At 37.0% G+C, this 13,136-nt stretch overlaps 2 protein-coding genes across 4 annotated transcripts; one reads left to right on the top strand and one right to left on the bottom strand.

Annotated features, from left to right (window-relative positions):
- Nucleotides 1-2,279: 2,279 nt before the first annotated feature.
- Nucleotides 2,280-5,025, bottom strand: LOC102219424 (paired box protein Pax-5-like). The gene is made up of 6 exons (XM_005809821.2): nt 4,940-5,025; nt 4,693-4,858; nt 3,988-4,185; nt 3,863-3,903; nt 3,694-3,789; nt 2,280-2,404 (listed from the first exon to the last, which is right to left on the bottom strand). Exons 1-6 carry the CDS (start codon nt 4,980-4,982, stop codon nt 2,286-2,288), a joined length of 663 nt encoding a protein of 220 aa, XP_005809878.2. The 5' UTR covers nt 4,983-5,025; the 3' UTR covers nt 2,280-2,285.
- A 1,793-nt stretch (nt 5,026-6,818) lies between these two features.
- On the top strand, nt 6,819-12,999 carry LOC102219673 (zinc finger CCHC domain-containing protein 7-like). Of its 3 annotated transcripts, none has more exons than XM_023328286.1 (9): nt 6,819-6,922; nt 7,345-7,660; nt 8,893-8,954; nt 9,080-9,190; nt 9,304-9,474; nt 9,718-9,753; nt 11,021-11,125; nt 11,221-11,338; nt 11,479-12,999. In XM_023328286.1, the coding sequence occupies exons 1-9, from the start codon at nt 6,848-6,850 to the stop codon at nt 11,946-11,948; spliced, it is 1,464 nt and encodes a 487-aa protein (XP_023184054.1). In that variant the 5' UTR covers nt 6,819-6,847; the 3' UTR covers nt 11,949-12,999. The 3 variants fall into 3 exon arrangements, with proteins under 3 accessions (XP_023184054.1, XP_023184053.1, XP_014328297.2); XM_023328285.1 differs by having other exon boundaries at nt 9,301-9,474; XM_014472811.2 differs by having other exon boundaries at nt 6,819-7,660; nt 9,301-9,474.
- Nucleotides 13,000-13,136: the final 137 nt, after the last annotated feature.

The following is a 13,136-nucleotide window of genomic DNA, read 5'->3' as shown; positions in this document are numbered from 1 at the left end:
GTTATGTTTTCTCCTACACATTATGTTGTTTTTAAGTTATTTAAGTGCCCAAAGGTCTGTATTATTGTTATTATTGTTGTTGTTGTTTTCATTTATATATATATATATATATATTTAATTATATATATATATATATATATATATATATATATATATATATATATATATATATATATATATATATATATATATATATATATATATATATATATATATATATATATATATATATATATATATATATATAAAACTATCTGAAAATGAGCCTTTCATTTTGTTTCCCCACAATAAATTCAGACTCAGCAGAAACACCAGGCTGGTGAGAAGTGGTTGGTGCTTATCAATAAGTAGCCCATAATACTACAGTAGAGTCTGAAACGTCTACATCTAACAGAAGACAATCCTGACTTCTGGGGTTTATTGATTAACAGCAGCAGCAGGACTTAAACTTCAGCTTTTTTGTGTCACCGCCGTCGAGACGGGGAAATATGAGGCTCGATCTAAGTTTAACCAGAGGTGAAAGTGCTTAATGATTAACTGATGTTAAATACCAGGTTAAATGTCTGAAAGACTCAGGATGGAGTCTAATTAATAAGAATGTGTCTCAGCTAAGGAAATTGTGTTGGCAGAGCAAATATGCTTTCAAAACTAATCTTGCATTCAGAAATATTTTGAGCTGTTTCATGGTAACAATTAACATCTGTAATATAATACATTAAAGGAGCAGTTTGGACCAAAAATTTCTGGATTTATTACTTGAATCTAATTAACAGACTCAGCTTGTCCCACTAAGTCATTTATTAGTGTCGTATAAACATGGTCTTGTTATTAGTAGTGTTATTAGTTTATTAACACAGATATAAGCAAGAAACCTGTGACACAGAGAATGATGATGATAATGATGATGATGATGATGATGATGATGATGATGATGATGATGATGATGATGATGTGAACACTGCCCTCTAGAGACTAAGTATGGGCATAACAGAACAAAAAAAGTCTATAGTCGCCCAGATTTTTTTTTCTTTAGTTTACCTTTCTTTTTCTTCTTCTAGGGCTGTTAGTATTTAGGATGGCCCTCATTTTATGCCCTCTAAGCCAAAGACATCTTTACGTTTCTGAAAAAGGAATGTTTACTGAGTTGCTGTTCTTTATTATCAGGATGCCTAAAATACATCAATAAAAAACCTTAAGCTGATGTAGAAAGATTCAGGGAGAGGTCCAATGAAAATAATTAAAAGGATAGATATCAAATTTCTCCAATTTTTGCTTCTCTTTACTGACTACCTGTTGAGTCAAAAACTGAATTCAAAAATTCTTCTGACATAAGGTTCTGAAAAACAAAGCTTCACTGAAAAAGATTGTTCTGTATGTTTTCACTGTCAGAGTACAAAGTCTACTGGTGGCTCTTTAGACCAAAAACAATGTAGTTTTTGACCTGGAGACCTAATGTCAACTTTGAAAAACTTTCCATTTTGTCAATAGGGCCTTCATTCTGATTTACATGTAGCTGTGCTGAAAAACACTTTTAGGGTCTTCATAGACCACTTTCCCACCAAATGTACTATTTTTTCTATTTTCTGGTTTTCTAATATTATCAATTGGGGGGGGGGCAAAAATCTATGTATATAAAATAATTTATTTATATATTATGAGAATGTCCTCTTGTTAGAATTACTGTAATGCAACATAACAGAGACAAAGTCAATGGGACATTTTTGAGAAATGTTAAGGTAAAAAGCAAAAATGCAGCTTATTCATTGCTCAATCACAACACAACAAACCTGCATGGCAGAGACAAACAGAATCAATCTGAAATTCTGTCAGCATCTGCTTTATAAATGAATTTGATTGTTGGTCGGTGTGTGCCTTCACACAAAAACGCACTGAGCTGCTCTGATGTTTTTTTTCACCCTGCTGGTCCCTTCAGCAGCTCTCATCTTCCTAGATTCCTCATCCATGAGAGCAGGCGAGGGAATTGGACACAAAGGAGAGAAAGCAGTCAGTGTTGTCCATCATGGGGCCTCTAATGATGTTGCTTCACAGCCACTGACTGAGCAGAAAATGACCGCAGGGACAGGCCACAACACTCTGAACTGATCACAGCAACCTTGCTGTTCTTCCCTCCAAATTATGTAAACAAATAACAACATAAGAGGAGGGTGGTTTTAGTTTTATTTTAATATGTTTTCTCTGATTTTAGACATGATGAATTCTGTTCTTCGGTGAAACGAAGGCCGAAGACAAAAGATCCACCGGGTGTCATGCCAGATCAGTGCAAACTAACCTAAAGGATCTGGATCATGGTTAGCTGGCAGCTGATGGCGAAATGGCGAGCTGAGGTCAGACCTGCTCCAGAAACAGAGCTGGGTGTGGTGCTCACCGCAGGACTCGTCCGCTCCTGGAAAACAGAACAGCTTCAGGTTTTCTTTTATCTCCATTTCCACCTCCATTTGTTCTCATTAGAAGAATGAAAAACAGCCCACATGAATGGCTGTATTCGTATAGATAACTATACTTATTTGTCTCTGAAGCCGCCTGTTCTAATTCTCTCTGTGATGGAAAGGGAGGCAGGGAGGAGGATGGAGACCTGGGGAGACGAAGTGGACCTCCTGCTGCTTACAGTGTCTCCGACTGACTTATATTAACATAAAGCACAAAGTCTTATGCATCAGTCTTCTGTGTGGTCTCCAGTTAAAAGCCATTTTAACAAATGCTGTGTGTATTCGTAGCCTGTTAAAATGTTCATTCTTATTGAGTACTTATTTTCTACTTTGTGACCTTTTTCTCTAACAATTTAAATTAAAAGCTTAAATTGTGTTTAAACATTTTGAATGACTTTAATGTGTGGAAAGAAAAATAATATAGCCTGCAGGCAGGAAATGAATGCACAGGCAAAAGTAATAAAAAAATATCACCCAAAATTGTGAAAACTGTTTTTCTCCCAGTAGTTATACATTTAGAGTGATTGCCATATAAGTGAACTGATTCTACAAAGATTATGTGAAAAGCAGAAAAGCAACATTACATAGAATCAAAATATGTAAATGACTGTTTAGGATAAATTAACTTTAACCAAGAAAAAGCTTTGTACTTTCTTTTTTTCCATTTTTATTTTTTGAAAAGACATTAATTTAGTATAAAAATAAATTATGAAAGATACCTTAAATAGTCAAGCTTATTTGATTATACGGACATAACATTATATGCACACTCAGTTTACTGAAATTGATTTTCAATTTAAAATAATTTAAAACATGACATGTTTATCTGGACAAAATTAACAAACAACAACAATTATCACACCTCCAACGTGTTAAAAAAAAACACCAAGTATTTTACTGACAAAAAACAATCTTTCATCTATTAGATTGCTTGAAACTAATAGGCATGTGAAATACCAGTTGTCATGCACCTAAACCACTTATTTTTTGTCCTTTATATGTGATAAATATTATAGACATGCCAACAAATCTACGAAGTATTAATTTAAAAGGATAAAATTAAAGATTACAGAATGTCCTTGTCAAAACCCACATGTTTGAAGATTATAAAACAAAAATCATTTCACAAAAAAAATTTGTTGAATCTTTGAGTAATATTTAAGTATTTTAACCAAAATGTCAGTTTCACTTAAATTTGCTCATTGTGTTACGGACACATGCTGTTTGAACATGTAATGATTCTCACCTTCGTTTTGTTTGTTGAATTTTCTGAGTCCTAGAATCCCTCCTATTGAAAACCTGGACTCAGAGGGACAGTCTGTTCCCATGGAAACAGATGATGCTGGCAATACAGAGGTGCAAACATTACTGAGAGGAAGACTGGGCATATAGAAGTGTGATAGAGAGACACTCACCATCTTCACAAGGCTTTGCCTGAACTTTCCTCCTGATGATCCTACAAACACCAAAACAATCAACACTTATTTTCCAGGTCTTCGCTGTCAAGCAGAAACACTGAAACACACCAGGACTCCCTTACCTGTTAATTGAGCTGATGCTGGGAACGTTGCTTGGGTCACACACTTGCTCCAGCACCAGCCTGTCTCGGATCTCCCAGGCAAACATCGTGGGACTGTTGTGTTTCAGCTGCAGGATCTTCTGCACCACTGTGGGGGTCGCCACCTTGGGCTTGGAGCCACCTATCAGCCCCGGTCTGATGCTTCCTGTCTCATTGTACCTGGCATGATTTAGAGTCGTGTGTGGCGAGGAAAGGTTGACACTTACACACACAAGGATAAACAGGCAACCTGTTGGCTGCCAACTTTTACTTTGTGTAGTTTCAGTTTGCATGGTTGGGATGAAATTAGCATGCCACAACATTTGGTTCTGGATATCAAGGTTTTTTTTGTTGTGTTAAGTTTAATTAAACAACTACTCTTTTTTTCTATGCCAAATTAAAAATTGTGGAAAGCAATTATGACGAAAAACTACAATCCTTGTATTAAGCTTCTAATAATTGTTATTTTGCATGTGCATTACATGCAGCGAGTTTCAAGATTTTTGATTTTGGTCAAACGGCCTGATTAAAATAGACAGACCGCAAGACAAACAGACACGATGACTCAATAAAAGCATAAAAAGAATCCATGAGCTTTTAATATTTTATGATGTCATCACTTCCTGATTCCATATAGGGACACATATGAATTACCATATGACTGAACCCATTTTAAACTGCGGCTACCTGGTCAATATTTTGCTGACGCAGCCATGACTGACGCGCAGACGGCGCGAGATCTCACAGGGGCGCACCCCGTGCTGCGCGAGCTCCACGATCCGGTGTCTGACCTCGTGCGGTAACGGCCGCCCGTTGATGAAGACTCCGCCGAGCTGGTTTACCCCGCCGAGCCCTGAGTGTCGGAGCAGAACGAGAAGACCCAGTTCCAGTTCAGACAGCCTCTGTGGAAAGGATGCAAGGTTCCGATACTTACTGTGCGCAACTGTGAACGGAACCAGTCCAAAACTTACTTCCATCACAGACACGTCAAAGAACCACGACCTTGGACACTTGAGCAAGAAAATTACATCCTAGGTCCAGCTCCGTATACCCAAAGTTTGGCGACGGACCTTCAAACAAACGGAGAAATTGAAAATAAAGTATAAACTTAAAACTTTAAATGCAGACTACCTCTCTATACTTTCAGCACCTGATCAGTGAACAGCGGTGAAAGCCTCTGAGCGCACAGGCGGGGCTGAGGCGCTTATGGCTTCGTCGAGCGCATTTACGCAAAGAAGGTGCAGACAGGATTGTATGAGTTGTAATAAATGTTGAACATTTCTCTTTAGCCCTAAGCGAACACTCGTTTTAAAAAAGTAAGTATTTTAAAATTAAGTTCTAAATGTTGAACTTGATATTGTCGATGTCGTTCAATTTTTCCTTTTTAAAAAGGATGAAGATTTAACCCAGCATTGAGCTCTTTCAGCAATGCTGAGAGAATGAATTGCAATGTAATCTATTATTATGCATCAGTTTGAACAAAAAGGGGGATTTTAAAGAATTAAAGAATATCAAGCGTTAAGAACTTAACTTTATTCCTTATCTCTTTAGTTTCAAAGAATCAGATTTTTTTTTTTTATCTTTTAACTTGGAATTCTTCATTAGTTCTTCAGGCTTTCTAAAGATTTTATTTCTTTTGACTTTGACTGCTTATTGATCGATTTCCCACCCAGTCTTTGTACCTGGCTAGTATAGATTCATTGACTGAAAAAAATTAAATAAAAACATTTTGACCTACGTAAAAACAGCAGAAATGTGACAGAAAATAACACGATATCCACATTATCCAAACATAGTCGTGGAAGTGTCAGACTCTGGGGATGCTTCTTATCAGCAAGGGCTGTTAGTAACTTCAAAAGAGAAGAGACTGAGACTGACATTCACTGTCAGGAGAATTAAATAATCCAGATTGATACATATTGGTGTGTTAAAATGGACTAGTCAAAGTCCACACATAAATCCATTTGAGAATGTGCGGCATTAGTCATGAAATGTGGATGTCATTTTCCTTCACTTTAGAGTTACTTGTCACTTTGTTTTGCTTTATCATTAAAATTACAAATAAAATACATTGAAGTTTGTGCTGTAATATCACAAGAAAGGAAAAGGACAAAGAAAAGAAAATCCAAAAGTGTTATGAATATTTTTTATATTTAAAATAGAACACAATAACCAATTTTATAAAGCCCTCAGGACTGTAAAATATAATTTCCTCAACAAATAATAATAAAAAAATACAATAGACAGAAGTATACAATAAGTTGTTTTAGAATAGGGGTCGACAATCTTTATGATTCAAAAAGCCATTTTCCATCAGTCCACCCACGTAAATCTCATATAAAGTTGGAAAATTAACATGTGTTAATAAAAGGCAAATCGGATTTGATAAGTATGTTATAGGTAATTTTTAAAGACCTTTATTTTATTTTTGTTGTCAGGTTTCAAATTAAAGAAAAAAAAATACTACTTTTGCAAAAAAAGTAGGTACATACATTTCTTCCATAGGATGTTGATATTTGTGGAAAACGATGCATATTTGACTATCTTTTGTGAAGATTCAATGCAATTATTGCATCAAAAAAACTGAAAAACTGCTGAAACCAGAATTTTATTTTAATTTTATTATGTCTATTTTTAAAAACAGACGGTCAAAGTTATTAGGAAGCACTACGGAAGGTTCAAAGAGCCGCAGGTTGCAGACCTTTCTGGCTTAGATAAGCTGTAATGTAATTTCTCCATTAATTCATTTCCCCGGAAAAGAAAAGTGACGTAACTCCGGGTTTATTTTTGGCTGTCCAACTTTTTCCGGAAACGCCGGTTAAGTAATTCAAATCATAACCACATGTACACAAACCTTCTTAGGGGGAACTACATTTGCCTCTGCTTTGCGGAAGGAATGCGTTTTGAGTTAACAGAGGTAATCGCTACCGAGATGCAGTCAAATAAATTAGTGTGCTACATAAAAGCGCCTTTGTTTTGACATCGTATTAGCCGTGTTTGTAATGTAGCTTTCTTGCTAGGTGCTAGTGTACTACTGCCTTGCCTTAGCGTTTTTCTGATATGTTAGAAACATTTACAGAACATCCTTTAAGGTATTTAAAAAAAAAAAAACCCAACAAGTTTTAAAACAACTTTATCCAATTTAATTTCGGTTGGGGTAAGAATTGAGTAATAGTAGTGTAACATGCGTTATTGTGCCGCGCTACTTAGCTGCAATACACGACTTCACCACTGAGTGGCGCTGCGTAGCCTGCCTAAGATTATACTATGAACTCTGTCAATAAAAATGAAGTATCGGATGGTAAAGGAAATGACAAAGACCACCTTTTCTTCATTGAGGACTCCATGACTTCAGAGAGTGAAGAAGAGACGTGTTCTGGTTACATGAAACATGAGAAAAGCGCCAAGCTGTTTTCACAGCTCAGCAGAGACAGCTCTCCTCCGCTGCTCCTTGCTTTCTCCATCACCTCTGGAAAGACTCAGCAGGACACCAGCAGTGTCTCCAGTGCTGGTTCACAGGAGCAGCTGGAAGAGGACAGCGATCAGCCTATTGAGGAGTGGATGATCCTGGATGGAGAGGAGCAGGCGGAGGACCCAAGCATCCAGCTCAACCTCAGCTGCTGGGAGAGCTCTGAGGAGGATGTTGAAGACGAAGGTTAGAGGTCATCTTGGCCAACATTATTTATCTATTTTTATCACAGTAGATGAAGTGCAAAAATATTTTTTGTCTGATATTAATTAAAAACACAAAAAACAAATCAAATTTAGCTAAATGGATTGCATAGTGCCCCTTATGAATATACTTTCATGTAAATTAATGATTTCTGAGATCTAGATCCGTTTCTTCACACCTGAATCAAATGGCTGAATCATCAGTTACTTAACTCATAATAAGCTATTCATTTACTTCAGGTGTGATCTAAGCCATTTCACTGTAGTGAAAGCCATTTCACTGTACCATTTCACACGGTGTGTGTTAGGGTTGCTGTCATGCTGAAAAGGAAACTGCTGCAGCCTCTGTCAGGTTTTCTTATAGGATTGCAGATTTGTGGAGGGCACAAATTGTTTCCCTTTCAGCCGATACTCTCACCTGAGCTGTGGATCTCTGCAGCTCTTCCAGAGTAACTATGGGCTCTTTGTCTGCTTCTCTCATTAATGCTCGCTTTATCAAAGTAGCTTGTAACAGCAGTTTTACAAAATCAATGTATTAAAGGTGTTAAAGACTTGAGTTTTGTAATTAATTCTTTACATTCATTAAAAACTCAGGCATCTTTATATACTTGGTATTTTCTGCCATCTACTGTTTATGTGAAGGCAATATTATAGAGTTACACAAAATGTTGGGCCCCAAAAAGGACAGCAATATCTGGATGTTTAATCCAGTATAGATTTACTAGATTACTGATGCTGATACAGCGCTAACTGGGGTGCACGATATGTCGCAAATGTATCATTATCGCACATACCTTGCATGTTGCCAATAACTTCCTGAACTCCAATTTGATACAAGTAATATCAAATTATTTAAGAGTTCAGGTTCTCTATGCCAGAGCTATATTTGGTGACTTAATGCAGCATAAAAAGTTTTGGAACTTAAAGAAACTTAAGAAACAACAACTGAATAACTTCAATAAAAAGAATCAGAAGCAGGACAAAATCAACTATTTTTTTTTGTTAACATGGATTGATTTTTTTTTATCCCCACCAGTAGCCAGACAGACTGCGTGGAGTCTATCAAACCAAAATACACTTAATCACTTGTTGCCGTTCGTGTCCCTATTGCAGAATTCATCAGCATTATTGCATATTTTCCTCGTATTGTGCAGCCTTAGTGGCCACTCCACTACCAGGTAACGGTAACATTTTGTGGTCATTCTCTCCATCAAGGTATGACAGACAAGGAAGTGAAATCAGGAGGGGATACCTGGGCTGTCTCAGACAAAGACAAGGTAATCTTTATTTTCTAGATTTCAAACACTAAGCTTGTTGATTCAAAGAATGTTCAGTGAAAATATGTTGTAAGAGCTCAGAAATAGTTATTTGCTGTAAACAATTTGGATCTTTCAATATCCAGTATGGAGGCACTCAGTCTCTGGGCAGTCGCTATTTCATGGCTGGTCGTTCATCCCTCTGTAACATCTGCAACAGGATGGGACACGTTGCCAGAAGTTGCTACTTTCACAAGGTACAGCTAAAGTCGCCCGTGTTTGTTTCCTAATGTGGGAAATAATAAGACTTAGTTGACAACATCTTGTCATCAATCAAAAACAACCAAAAAAATCTTGTTCTCCTCAGCAGAAAAGTCCCACTTGTGTCCTTTGTGGCGTCCAGGGCCACGTCCAAAGAGACTGTCCGAGCCGGCCCTGTTCCACTTGTGGGCTGCCTTCGCATGGCCTCAACCCCTGCAGGGTGCCTCCAGTGTGGAAGCAGCACTGCCAGCGCTGCGGCGTGACCGGCCACTTGTTTGATGTGAGTTTGTCTGTCAACTACCATTAGAAATTCCTTGCATTGTTGTCATTAAAGTGTGTTTAGTGTTGAGGAAATTCTTGAAAGTTAATTCTGTAATCTTGTGAATATGTGTGTATTTTAGTTCAATTTTTCTAAAGTGTTGCTCTGTTTCTGCATCTCCTCTTCTGTGAAACTACGGTGTTTATCTGGATGTTGGTCAGAGGGAAATTCTTATTCTTTGTTTGTTGTGTTTTTTTTTTTCAGGCCTGCCCAGATTTATGGCGACAATACCACCTGACTGTAAGAGGAAGTTTTATTTTATTCCTAATTAATCTGGAATTAGATGCAGCATTGCACAACTACGATATCAAGACATGGCCGTCCACCTAGATATACAGACTGGACAAGGAAATAATTAGTCACAGAGATAGCCAGGAATCCGGTGGTAACTCTGGAGGAGCTGTAGAGGTCCAAAGCTCAGGGAGTAGAATTTGCCTTCAGAACTATTATTAGCTGTGCACTCCACAAATATGGCCTTAGTGGAAGAGAAGCAAGAAGAAAGCCACCAGAAGTTCAGCTTACAGTTTGCCATTAGCCATGTTAGAGACACAGCAAACATGTGGAGAACTGTTTCCTGGTCAGATATGATCAAAATACAACTTCCATGCAAATCCTTGTGCGAACACACCAACCCCACGATTAATCATGATAGTGGAACAATCTTGCAACAGGGGGAGAAAAACAGGTCTGGATTTACTGAGAGATGATTACAGCTGTTTAAAGGATAGATTCTGATTGGTTTATTTGTCATATGCAGGTCAACACAAGTCAGCAATAAAACAAAATTCTTTGAATGACAACAATCATTCAACTTGCCATCAAATCAAGAAGTACTTGCATGCAATAGAAGTAAAGTAAAAAAAATCATACAAGGAAGCTTGTTAGAGACTGCAAACGGCTCAAGACTAGGGCTAAGGTTCATTATCCAACAGGAAAATGACCCTAAACATACAGCCAGAGCTGCAGTGGAATGGTTTACAGAACACATATCCATGTGCAAGAGTGGCCTTCTTAAAATTCATAACTAAATCCAAAATCAGTGTTTACAGTCACTTTCCATTCAGTTTTGCAAGCAAGACTGGGTAAAATTTTCTGTCTCCATGTGTCTCCAAAGCTAGACATATCCTTAAAGACTTGTAGCTGTAGCTCTGCTACAGGTGGCTCTACAAAGTATTGACTCAAAAAGAACGCCTCACTTTTCACTTTTTTAAAACTAACTTGAAAATCATAGAACATTTTTCCTTCACTTCACAGTTATTTACTACTTTACGTTGATTTAGCACAAAAACTCATAATGAAGTTTGTGTTTATAGTGTGATAAACTATGGAAAAGTACATGTGGTCTCAATACTTTACATGTCAATAACAGAGGTGACGATAAAGACAGAAGAAAAACTGAGGAAAATATGTTTTTTAATGTACTCTGTAGCAGTTAAAGTATGGATTTGTCAATGCTTTTTAATCTAATGCCTAGCAAATCATAAAAGATCAATTTCATTTTTTCTAGGTCAAGTTAGGGGTTCCTTTCAGACCCAGAAACGCCTGCAGTCTCAAACATAAGAGCCACCATGCTCATTGCTACAACTGCTCAAAAAGGGGACACTTTGGTCATGTAAGTAGATGACTTTCACCATCTCAGGATGCCCTGTTCTTATATTTTGCCCTTTTTCTCTCACTCATTTGGATGATTGTCTTTGTTGACATCAGGAGTGCACAAAGAGGAGGATGATTAGTGGCACTTTTCCCTCACTGCCTTATGTTTGTTATTATGACACTCTGGATGACATTCTCCAGCAGAATGCCCCGATGCTCACACCAGCCAAAGGTGATTAAAAGTTGCTTTTAAATAATTATTGTAAAAGATATATCTACATTTAGAACAATGTGTTTCAGCTGTACTAATTATACAAAAGGTTTTTAAAATGGTGAAATTTGACATGTAATAAGTGCTATCTGTGCTTTCAGAACTTGGGAGTGCTGGACCCCTAACTTCACAGCAGGAATGTTGCAAAGATACGCCATTGGTGCAGGGAAGAAGCAGGACAAAGCTGGAGCCTGGCGCTCATCCTGGAAGGAGGAAGACCTGGCCTGAAAGGCGGAAAGAGAGGCGTGAAGTGAAGCGACTGAGGAGGGAGGCCCAGGCTAAGCGGGAAGGAGGATTTCTGGGGAGGCATTTTTGCACCATTGATGATGCAGTTTGCCCCGCTGACCCCTATAAATCCATCCTACGCAGTCATAGAGAGTCCAAAACCTCTCAGGAGAACAAAAACAGAGAGGAGAAAACTGGAAAGAAGAGCAGGAAGAGCAGAGAGGCAGAGAAGTGGAGAAAAAGAGGGGGGATAAAACGCGGGGATTTGCATCCACACGGTGACATTGACATTGGAAGTGAAATCCTTCTGTCTCCAAAGCAGAGAGTACGTCACCGAAGGAGATGAAAGGTGATATGAAATTTTGCCCTTTTAGTGGTATTAAATGTTCTTTCCAATTTATTTATAATTTGTATTTAATTATGCGTAAAAAAACATTGATGAAAAATTAATTGAATCAAGTGTGAAAGTGGCTTAAGCCTTTTTCCACTTTTGTGAAAGTTTAAACTTATGTTTTAAAATTTTTAAAGAACAATTAATGTTATAAATATTAAAGCCTTGCAAATGGATTCAATTCATGTGAAGAGTCTTTTTATATTTATTATACATTACATTTTTTTCTGATTTGCTATGGTTATTTTCTTCCTTTTCATTTCTACTATGCAGCAAGAGTCAACCTTTGAACTGAAATAGTTTAAGTTTGTTTAAACTGAGGTTGCATAATTTTAAGTTGTCATTTGCACAAGTAGAGTTAAAATCTGGTTTTAAAACATTGACAATTTTAAAATATCTACCATCTACTATAGAAACCAGCCTTTAATCGGGCTGCATTGAGGATTTAAGGTGGAGTTTTGCTACTTTAATTGCTATTAGAATATGATTACAAAATTTTAGTTAGTGTTTTTACTACTGGCACATGGATATGTATTCTCAAAATACACTTAATTTTTGTTTTTCTACAAGGTACACTTTTCAATATGGTGTAGATCTTTGCATTTATATTATTCAACACAATAATATATCTAAAGTGTGGATTGTTTTAAAGAAAAAACAAAACAAAACTTGATCTACTATTAGTTTCACTGCCAAACTCCTGGCTATGATCACATAAGCTGGGCAAAATTTGTTTGTAAACATTTAATATCAGTTTTAATGAAAAATATTTTTGCTGATTGTGTTATGTGTCGCAATGTGGATACAGTAAACTACTTTTGGGTGATTCCAATAATGTTTTTTTTTCTATTTAATAGTAAATTTAAATGCTGAGTAGTAAAAGATGAGTTTGAAAAATGTCCCTTTGTTGCTTGTAACATTTAAACCGTAAACACCGTATTTGTGAGTGTAAGCAAATGTTGAGGCTGCAAGAAAGTGTAATATTTAGGTCAATAAACAAAAGTGGTTAGCTTTATTAATATGAAGCTTGCATTTGTTTATGCCGAAGGAATAAAAGCCGTGTGGAGCCAGTGGGTTTTTTCAAAGCCTTGTCTCATAGTAGTTGTGCTGTGAAGCTGCTGAATTATTAATGAGCAGAGCAGC

This window comes from Xiphophorus maculatus, chromosome 23, assembly GCF_002775205.1.
Source record: "Xiphophorus maculatus strain JP 163 A chromosome 23, X_maculatus-5.0-male, whole genome shotgun sequence".
Taxonomy (NCBI): domain Eukaryota; kingdom Metazoa; phylum Chordata; class Actinopteri; order Cyprinodontiformes; family Poeciliidae; genus Xiphophorus; species Xiphophorus maculatus.
Note: the sequence above shows the minus strand (reverse complement) of the source record. Positions and strands in the feature narration are given on the sequence as shown.

Coding starts and splice junctions, on each gene's coding strand:
- LOC102219424 (XM_005809821.2), bottom strand. CDS start 4,982: ATGGAAGTAAGTTTTGGACTGGTTCCGTTCACAGTTGCGCACA. Junction 4,186..4,692: donor GTCAGCAAAATATTGACCAG/GTAGCCGCAGTT, acceptor AAATCATGCCAG/GTACAATGAGACAGGAAGCA. Junction 3,904..3,987: donor AGCATCAGCTCAATTAACAG/GTAAGGGAGTCC, acceptor TGGTGTTTGTAG/GATCATCAGGAGGAAAGTTC.
- LOC102219673 (XM_023328285.1), top strand. CDS start 6,848: ATGTACACAAACCTTCTTAGGGGGAACTACATTTGCCTCTGCTTTGCG. Junction 8,955..9,079: donor CTGTCTCAGACAAAGACAAG/GTAATCTTTATT, acceptor TTCAATATCCAG/TATGGAGGCACTCAGTCTCT. Junction 9,475..9,717: donor TGACCGGCCACTTGTTTGAT/GTGAGTTTGTCT, acceptor TTTTTTTTTCAG/GCCTGCCCAGATTTATGGCG.